This window comes from Phytophthora infestans, genomic scaffold, assembly GCF_000142945.1.
Source record: "Phytophthora infestans T30-4 supercont1.5 genomic scaffold, whole genome shotgun sequence".
In the NCBI taxonomy this organism is placed as follows: Eukaryota; Oomycota; class Peronosporomycetes; order Peronosporales; family Peronosporaceae; genus Phytophthora; species Phytophthora infestans.
Genome location: NW_003303754.1, coordinates 3,544,802 through 3,554,636, shown reverse-complemented (window position 1 = coordinate 3,554,636; position 9,835 = coordinate 3,544,802). Strand labels below are relative to the sequence as shown.

Below are 9,835 nucleotides of genomic sequence, written 5' to 3'. Positions count from 1 at the left end.
AGTAATATACGTAATACTATGTTCTTAAACGTTCCTGCAAGAAACATTGACTAAAAAAATAACTACAACAGTTTTGTTGTAGATATATGGCAGCTCAGGCAGTTACCTCACATTCAGATATTTTTAAAATATCTGAATGTATTTTCCAAATATCTGAATGCTAGGTAACTGCCTGAGCTGCCATAAAGTAGTACATGAACAACAGAAGCTGGCCGTAAGAACAACGCTGTGCTAATAAACGTTGTCACTTGATCCATAAAGATAGAAAGTTTGAGATGAGCCCATATGCGTTACTGCTGTAAACCACATTCTAAGAGTTGTGTAGACAGCAAAATCCGATACTACTAAACTGGCGGACGTGTCGCCGACAGGGGCGTAGGATAAGATCATAAATGGAGCGGCAAGATAACAACAAAACACGAGAGGTGTTAATTATAGTTGGCTAAGTAGACCCCATAAAGAAACGTTAATAAACTTGGAGCCTAAAATTTAGGCTCCAAGTTTCATTTAATGACGTTTAACCATGTGTCAGTTATGATTATTGCGATTTGGGTAATGTGTCGCAAGACGCCTTGCTGTTTTTAATGTTGGCGGTAGTGCTTTTTATATGATAGTTTAACGATAATTACACGAGTGTCTAATGACTAATTCGCTGCATGCATAAAAAATATTACAATTCGAATATTTTCTAGCTTTCATTTCGTTTTGTGTGCGAAGTGAACAATTTATAGCTACTTACAAGCTCAAATAGGCAGTACAAGCGGGAGGTAGCGCAGCCTGGACAGACCATTACTATCATGTGAGCTCAGAAATGGTCCGTGATATCGAGCACGACGCTAAACTAAACAATTGTTATTTGAAGTGCAGGTGGTTTTGGGTGGAAGATGAAGATACAGTGATAGCTAACAATTATAAAAAAGATTACATCAAGAATATTGATTCAAGATCATTAGAACAATTATTTCAATCGGGAAATATGATGCTAACCCCAGATTAATGAAATTAAAAAAAAAACGATTTAGGCACACAGGGTTTTTCAATAATTATCCCGCCGAAGTGCAGCGGGGGCAGGAAGGTCAAAGCAAATATAAATAAAACTAAACCTAAAATACCACCGCGTAGCGGCGGCGCTCGGATAGTAATTATAATGTGCGGCTTTCGGACGCTATCAGCGTCAAGACCAATACAGAGAGAATCGTCTTTAGATTCTCCGCTCGTCCGACGCTTGCGTTTATGGGCTATCCGTTGGTGATGCTTGCACATACACTAAATACCATTTTAAAACATCTATGGGGAAAATAAGTAGGACGGAGAGCAGGCCACTAAGCTCACCGAGCCACAGAGACCACCGCTAACGCTGATGTACAGACAACGACGGTGAAATCCGCCATACCATACAAATCCGCCACGAACACTTGAAGTTCAAAATAAAAGATTTAAACAAGTTTTTATTTTAGCCAATGATAGAGTAAATTGAATCGACTGGTTCCTACGGGTAGCATAACACATATAGTTAGAATTTCTATCACTCTGGAAATGGCGCCTCAGCGCTCCTATACAATTCTAACCAAGCGCGAAGCAATCGCGACTGCTGAGGCGTTAGGAAGCTGCCAAGCCACATCAAAGAGACTAAATAACCCTCGCACGACTCTTCGCGACTGGCAAGACGATAAAGAGAACATCCAAGACTTTGCGGGTGCCCAAACCAGCAAAACCTTGAAGGGCCAGAGTGCAGCGCCGTTAAGACACTTCTCTCACGATTTATAAACCTTTATGAAGGATGTGCGACGAGAAGAATGGGTAAATCGTCTTCTTATTAATTTATTTTTACAATGTGACCTAAAACCGCTTGTTGCTTAGTATTTGTACAGATTTAATGATACAATATTTCAAAGAGCAGCAAACGCGATGGCTTCAAACGTATCTTGCTGGTAAGGAATGCGATGAGAAGGGTCTAAGTGCGTTTATGAGACTATGCCAGCGGTTTGCAGCACGGTAATATCTTTTGATTTTGTTGATTTTATATAAATGCTTTATTAAATAGTGTGATAGTCGTGGATTAGCGGTTTGCAGCACGGTAATATCTTTTGATTTTGCTGATTTTATATAATTGCTTTATTAAATAGTGTGATAGTCGTGGAGCTACCAACACATCCGGTTGGTCATGTATACTCAGTGCAGGAGAGCAGTTTTATGGATGCCAAAGTGTGGTTTGCCAGCTACCGCCCAACAGTACAGCGGCCTGCCAGCCACTAGACGTTGAGGTTTTCAACTTTGCTTTTTGCTAATTAATTCGTTTTATCTCCCAATAAAAATGTGCGACGGATTTTCCTGTCGCGAAAACAAAAAAAGAACTACTATGGAGGATGGCGTTCCGAGGGTGGCGGATTTCACCGTCGTTGTCTGTAGCCAAGCGTCTTAGTTTTAAGTACATACTACGTAGTATCAGTTATACTCCTGTTAGCGATCTATATCAGAACTTAGAGGTGCAGCAATCTGGGATACGTGTAGCGTGGCGCGTTATTTTTACTACATGTAACGCGTTAGGCCGGATGGTACTGTACTATATATGTATCTAAACGGCACGACTTTGTTCTACTGGTATTTAGGATTGCACTTTTGAAATCGCATTTGGTTGTTAGGTAAGTCAGACAGGACCTCAGGAGGTCGGGGATTTGCGTCTGCCGTGCTTGAAAGTTTCAAGTTGAAACGCAAGCCAAAGCGCGATTAGTTTTCACGTTCGAATGGTGTTACTGTATTAATACCTAAACTGTAAATATGCGAGCTGACGACGACATTTTTTGTCACAGTTAATAATACATTCGTACAGTACACTTCCAAGGCAAGCTTGTGGTGTCTCGAAAAATGGGGCTGTGCGGTATGCTTTGCTTGGGTAAAATAATTTGGATCACCGGAAAGCTCTAGATGCAAATTAACTGTACGTAGTACACGGAAGGACATCAGTAACACTGTAGTAGCAAGGTGATTAATTTATTAAAAATATTTATGTAATGAGCATTCGTAATATTTAGTGGAAATACCCCAGGTTTGGTATGTACAGTAAAATGTTAGACACCTTTTGACTTTAGTTTTTCTACCGTTTGCTTCCGCGAAACGCCTCTGCTGCTTCTAGCATGCATGTAAGATTAGTACAAGTTTAAATGGCACCACGATCTTTGACTGCAGATCTTGTTGCGATAAACAGATGATACGCCCCATAGACCCTATGATAAAGTTTATCCGCCAGCATTGATAGACTGCAATGCTGTCAATTTAAAGAAATCATTTTTTGTTTTATTTTATTTAATGATTTTATTTAGCATCGGCTCAACGATGCGTTTTATTTTTTAAATACACGTGGCTGCGTATACTTTGTCGATGCTGTGTACAGACTGTATGTTGGATTTTTTTAAACCCTCCGGTCTACTGTACTACAGTTACTGTAGCAACCTGTCTGTCCGTCACACTAAATTGTCGTGCCTGTCACGCTTTTCCGGACAAACCATTGGATAAAATAATTTAAATATTCCTACTGGCTGCCGAGCGCAGCGAAGGTGGCCCCGATTGCCCTAAAAGCTGCCGAGCGCAGCGAGGCGGCCCAAATCGGCACCTTCTGCAACCCTGCGGGCCTTTGGGCCCGGCTGAACCACATCTGCCAACCTACCGTGCGAGTAGTGAAGCGAGCCCGTGGCGAGCGGAACGGAGGCAAAATACAAGGAACGACATTCATTCTTTACCGCCGCGTAGCGGCGGCACACGGCTAGTATCAACAACACAGCGGAAAACTCAAAGAACCTTGTGGGAAGTTGCAATGACAGAACATGCCAAAAACATGCATTTACCTGTGTACTGTTTCAGCACACTTCTGTAAACGTTTGACCTTCTGAGTGTCGCAATAAGACATAATCGACGATTAGAGGTCATAGCAGAAAAGGCACTAGCCGCGCTTCGCTTGGCTGGGCGCCCCCCGCGGTTCGCTGCGCTCGCAATATGGAGATAGAATGTTCTGGAAAGTGTAGTGCTCGGCTCGCTGGTGAGATCAGCGCTGGGCCCCGCCTCCGCTAATACCGCGCGGCCCTGCTTCGCGGGCTCTCCGCGCGGGTTTGCTGCGGCTACGCGCCTCGCACCCGCTCACCTTAGTTGGCGCGGCTATGGCACCCACGTCGCCCAGCCCCATGTGTGTTATCCCAGCGATGGGCGTGTGCTTCTCCTATTTTCTCAGTTGCAATGTACCGTTAAGACCCGCTCCTACATAATGTGGACGTTGAAACGCTTACATAATTACAGACAATCCCCGGGAGGCTATTTTTTATTCCTATTTAAGGGGATTCCTATCGCGGAATGTGCCGTAAAAATGGATCATAGTTTTACCATCAACGCACCCGAGTCAAATCAACAGTAAATGGTACAACAAATACTGCCACATCTTCAAAATTGGTGATTTATACCAATAGCTGCCGACAACTTGGCATACTTGCTCGCGTTCGCTCTCCAGCGTACATGTAGCAGCCACCATATCTGATCTTGCGAACGGGTTGTTGGTTGTCATGGGGATAAGTTGTTAATAATTTAGCTCGTGGGGATACTACTGGATGTCGTCGACGGGGTAAAAGCAGCAACTACTGTAGTGATTACTGACGAGGGGATTGTCTGCATCATATTGTTTCAATGACGTCCATCCTGAAGGCTCTTATCCCCCAAGAACATGTACAGTAGTGGGCTCAGTTGGCCTTTGAGCCTGTTGTCTTGTTGGAATAGCGAAACGAATGGATTATTAATAGTCCTGTCGCAATTCGCGCGACAATTTGTCCCACGAATGATGTGAACAAGTACTCGTCCTATGACGACCACAACACAGCATTCCCAGCTACAGCGTACAAGTCCAGTTCGCTTCGGCACCGGTACCATTCATCAATTTTCTTTGTCGGAGGCACAGCTTGTCCAATACCGGAAATGCGCGTTTCTCCTATTCTACTAGTGGGCGTAGCTCTTACGCTTCTTACTGCTGGATCTGCGCTGTCCACGGTGGTGAGCTCTGAGTCGGCGAGTTTGCTGCAGTCGGTTGATGCAGTGCGCCAAGTCGACGTTGTTGAGAAAAGATCCTTACGAATGGAAACGATCGATGACGACAACACGGAAGAAAGAGGTGCTTCTTGGACAGACCTTCTGAAAAGCTATATCCCCGGGACGCTGGCCAACGAGACATCAAAGATAAAAAAGCTAGCCTCAACTTTTGCAGGCTACAGAGCTCAAGACTTGCATCCGCATACAGTCTACAAGATCGCAAAAAAACAGCTCAAGTATCCTTTTAAGAAGGCTGTGAAATATGGATATCGCTACGAAAAATACCTGGAAAGTCCCTCTCTTTACACCAGCTAAATACCGGCTTCTAAAAGGAGGGGTTCGAGACATACTGCCTCTATCCGAAAATATAGGGCCACATCAAATCCAAAATTCAAACTTAAGACCAAACATTTTAATTAGAGCTAGCTGATTGGTGGTTATAAACAGTCTTTTTTTTGTATGTATTCAATCATTATCAAATTCTAGCTCAAAAGGAAACAACTGTAGGAATTTACAGCTACGAGTATTTCTAGCGTAAGTACGGTTTTTTGTCTCTTCCACACAATCACTCGCATTTAATTGAGCAGATACAAATATTAAGTAAATCAGGTGGCCTTTTATGTTGGGACGTATTTAAGTGCGACCTGGTCCTTTGAAGTTTTTTATCCAATCAAATAGTACTAAATTACAAAGTGGAATGACTCCCGTCAAGGTCCACTCGGGGCTGCAGCTGCAGGTGCTGGCGCTGTATAAGAAGGCGCTACTAGCAGCCAAGCGCAAGGATCAGGACACGCTGCGCTACGTGCGCGACCGCTTCCGCGAGGATGTACGGGCGCTATTAGGCTGGCCTGCGTCGTACAATTGGGATACTAACGGCTCGTTTCGTACCCTAATTCTGTGTTGGGGCAAATAGGTGGCGACGGTGGACCGCAAAGATTTTGCTGTGATCGAGTACATGCTGCGTAAGGGCGAGCGCGACCTCAAGATGCTGGATAGAATGAAGTCTGCGCACTTTACCAGCGTTTCGCACTAGAAGCAACGGCTAGATTACCCCTGCATTCAGTATATTGACATCGGACAGGTTGTGGAGTTTACACTAGTGCAACATGCGTGTCCGAGGGGCTACTGCATCTGTCAGAAGTAAAGAATGACGAAGTAAGGAAGTTGTTACAATAGAGACGGCAATGACATACATGAGTATGGAACTGGCAGGCACAGTAGAGGGGTGATTCTCGTCTACTCGAGTTGAGTGTCAGCTCAATTACAGCTCTCGAGTGTCGGCAACAATATTACGATGCCAATCATCACTGACTTTGTTCTTCAAAATCAACACACGTTGTGATCTGTAGCCTGCGTTACACGTGCAGATTAAACTCCTGAGGATACAACGTTGTACGCCACGCACTTAGTACGGGTTGTAGGAATACAAATACTGACCGCAATCACTTTGTATTAAATCCATGACTCCCGATCGATGACTTATTAGAGGGCTACGGTTTTGGCATCGCCTATTTCTTGATAAGAGTCACTAGAGATCTGTGTCAAGCAGCGACTGGTGTATGGCGAATTTGACGCAGAGCCTTGGTTTCAAAATTTAAAACAATTAAGAAAAAAACTACTTACAGCACCAGAGGATACTTATTCGCGATTAGACGAGAGGTAAGTATACCAGGACGGTAATCGCATGACGGCATCAGCGACATGGCAAACCAAAAGAAACAACGAAGATCTACCAATAACAGCGTCGCCTGCGAATTCCCTACTGGAAAGAGCTGATGGGTTAGGTCTCCCAGCTGAGGAGTAAACGCGAAATGTATGTATTAAAAGTGTCCACAATGCGTCGACCTTGTTTCACATTCAAAGTACAATTCAGTGGCTGCCGTTGCCTGCGAACTTGCAGAGCGCACGAATCGCGAGCTGAGTGACAACGCAAGAATTGTCCGTTAAACTTTATCCACGCACGGGATAATTATCACGTACCAGCCACTAATCCATCAACATTTTTATAGCACTGTTAAGAGGGGTGATTTGTGCATTTATGCTGTAAATTTTAAAAGGTCCTTATTATCTTAACTGAAAATGTATAGCTCAATTTTGCTTTCTGGACACGTGGAGATATTAGTAGTTGCAATGAATTTTATTGCCTGTCGAGATCTAGCTCTATAAAGCATCCAAAGTTTAAGCAAAATACGGCATTAATACATTTCCGTAAAAATCGCTTCAAATACGATCTGCCGCCTGGTTAGGACGGATGTCAGCAGAACTGGTCATTATAAAACCTTAATGAGGTTTTATATTTGACTTGACTTTGACCACTAAATCTATGCCCGATTTTTTCGGTATTGTGATATTTTTTAATAAAAAAGTTATTATTGAGATCGAGCATATTATAATGATTACAGTATTACTCCATAATACGTTGTGCAATCGATTTTTTTATTTTATTTTCCGATCCCTGGTACAAAGGTCTACCGATAGCTTCTGGGCTTCAGACCAACGAAATTTCGTTCTGGTATCTGAGCCATCCCGAATGCTTCCGATATTTTAAGAGCAAGCAAGGGGCACGTTGTCTGAGAATAATTGGCCGTCGCACCGAAGGACTGGAGTGGCTACAGCAATCACGAATCTTAAACTAAAGGTTTGGCTAAACGCTGTGGGCTGACCATAAAGGATACAACTCCTTCTGGGCATAAAATAATAATGGGTCGGTGTTAAATAACATTTGAACCCGCACCCATTAAAACTTACAGCATAATTGCACCAATCACCCGCATGTTTTAGAGAATTTTCGCAAGTTAAGCGTATTAATAATAATATGCTACCTGTGGACGTGGACGCGTCCACTGTGGTCTCCTTTTGCTGCTGACCCCTAGTACTTTTATTATCGAGGAAGATCCTTCAGAGTGCTGGTCTCATGCTACAAGACTACAATTGGACAGGCTACTACACGCTAAAGGTGACCCCGGTTGTATCAGCCAAAGCGCAGTCTTAGAAGACAATACTTGACTTGGTCGATAGCTGAATGCGAATCATCACTCCTACAGCGCGAGACAATACAGGAACGGCCTTGCTTTTGAGGAGAATCAACTGACTTCTAGCACAGATGAACCCTTCCGTAATCAAAGCGTCGGAACCCAACAATTTAATCCCAGCAAAGGGTATTCTTGTTGTAGGGTGGCTTAGCCAGGTGTACCTTCAAAAATGGTACGTGACAGAAGCGGTACTTCCGGAGTCTCTCTCATTCTTCAATTTTCCAAGCTAGTGCCATAAGACGCCAGTCGAGCCCAAGTCACCCCCCCCCCCCCCGCATCATATTCACCAATGATTATCGCTTGCAATTTTGCCAGCATCATGCTCCCCAAATGCTCCCCAAAGACTACCAGTAAGAGCCAGCATCTTTTCGCTGGAATACTTGCTGCATTCAACAGTGTTACCGGCGTCGCCACACCCAGCACGCCCTTGATCAACTTGAAGCCGACCTGATGGACATGCCGAAAACGACCATGTTTTACAAGGTTGACGCTCGCGATGTGAAGCTCCGACTGCTAAATTCCATGTCACCTCGATTTTTGTAAAGTGCTGGAGACACACCGGTCTACTCGATTACTATTAATATGCGCGTGAATACTGTGAGCCAGAGGAGGAAGGCCCCATAACCGACGAGCTGGCTGATATGCTGTCGTGCCTACATGCGAGCTAAGCAGGAAGGAGGGTGCACGTGTGTCGTTGCTTGCCTGCTTCGGACATGCTGCATATTTCCCATAGTTAAGCACCGTAGAACAGTCATTTTTGGAAATTTTGTATTTCATATTACGAGGGAGAGGTGACAGGTAATACTTAAGTATTATTGTAAACACCTCGACTTCGGGAACCAATTGGTTATTCCATGAGTAGGGATCACTAGCGAAGGGCTCATCTTAATCAAAATTGTAGGAGTCGTTTATGCGAGCATCTCTTGCGCCGACCGTACCGTAAGCATCTCGATTGGCAACCGAGATGCATACGATACAGATGTCCGGGCATTTGTAACTTAACTGTGACTTAACACGAAAAAAAAATCGTAGCTCTCCATCTTTACATACCCAGAGTAACTTACAAGTAATTTCAACTTCAAACTACTTTTCCCCACTCCTTTTCCACCCCCATTTTCTCTTTTGTCGTCGACTACCCCGACCTCTTCTCTTCGTCCCCATGGCCTTCTCTCTTCTAGCCGTGGCTACTGCGTTGTTCAGTACCCCACCAACTGCTTCTGGAGCCTGAACCTATTTGGAAGGCCGGCATTAACGACCGAGATACCCGATGGAGACCACTTGCCTTTCTTGAATCCCAGGGCTTTCCGTGTCAGGCAGATTTCAATAGCTGGCGTGCTCAAAACGGCTACAAGAACCTGCGAGACTTTATGGATCGAGGCAATTACACGACCACAGTCACTCCAGGCGCTAATTAAACCTGCGGCTTGACCAAGCTCAATGGTCCGCCTCGGCCCATTCCGAAGAATGGCGTCATAAGGTCTACGGGCTACAGCCACGAGGGACCGTGTGCTGCTTACCTGGATGACGTGCTGGTAATGGAGTTCGACAATTGCCACGAGAAGATCCCTGGCAAGACGCACAAGATCGACTACTCGTCCTGCGAAAAGAAGGGCAGCTGCACGCTCTACTGGTTCTGGCTAGGAATCCGCTTTGTAAAGAGTCGCTGGTCCTGGCAAGTCTACAAGGAATGCGTGCCGCTGACGGCCCAGTTGCAGCCATAGTAAGCCATGGTAGCTCAC

The 9,835-nt window shown here is 44.5% G+C and overlaps 2 protein-coding genes across 2 annotated transcripts; both read left to right on the top strand.

Annotated features, from left to right (window-relative positions):
- Nucleotides 1-4,953: 4,953 nt before the first annotated feature.
- Nucleotides 4,954-5,379, top strand: PITG_04373 (secreted RxLR effector peptide protein, putative; the record flags this gene model as incomplete). Its single annotated transcript, XM_002905958.1, has 1 exon — nt 4,954-5,379. The coding sequence occupies one exon, from the start codon at nt 4,954-4,956 to the stop codon at nt 5,377-5,379; it is 426 nt and encodes a 141-aa protein (XP_002906004.1).
- A 382-nt stretch (nt 5,380-5,761) lies between these two features.
- On the top strand, nt 5,762-6,371 carry PITG_04372 (uncharacterized protein; the record flags this gene model as incomplete). Its single annotated transcript, XM_002905957.1, has 2 exons — nt 5,762-5,890; nt 5,978-6,371. 2 exons carry the CDS (start codon nt 5,762-5,764, stop codon nt 6,095-6,097), a joined length of 249 nt encoding a protein of 82 aa, XP_002906003.1.
- Between the last annotated feature and the right edge of the window lie 3,464 nt (nt 6,372-9,835).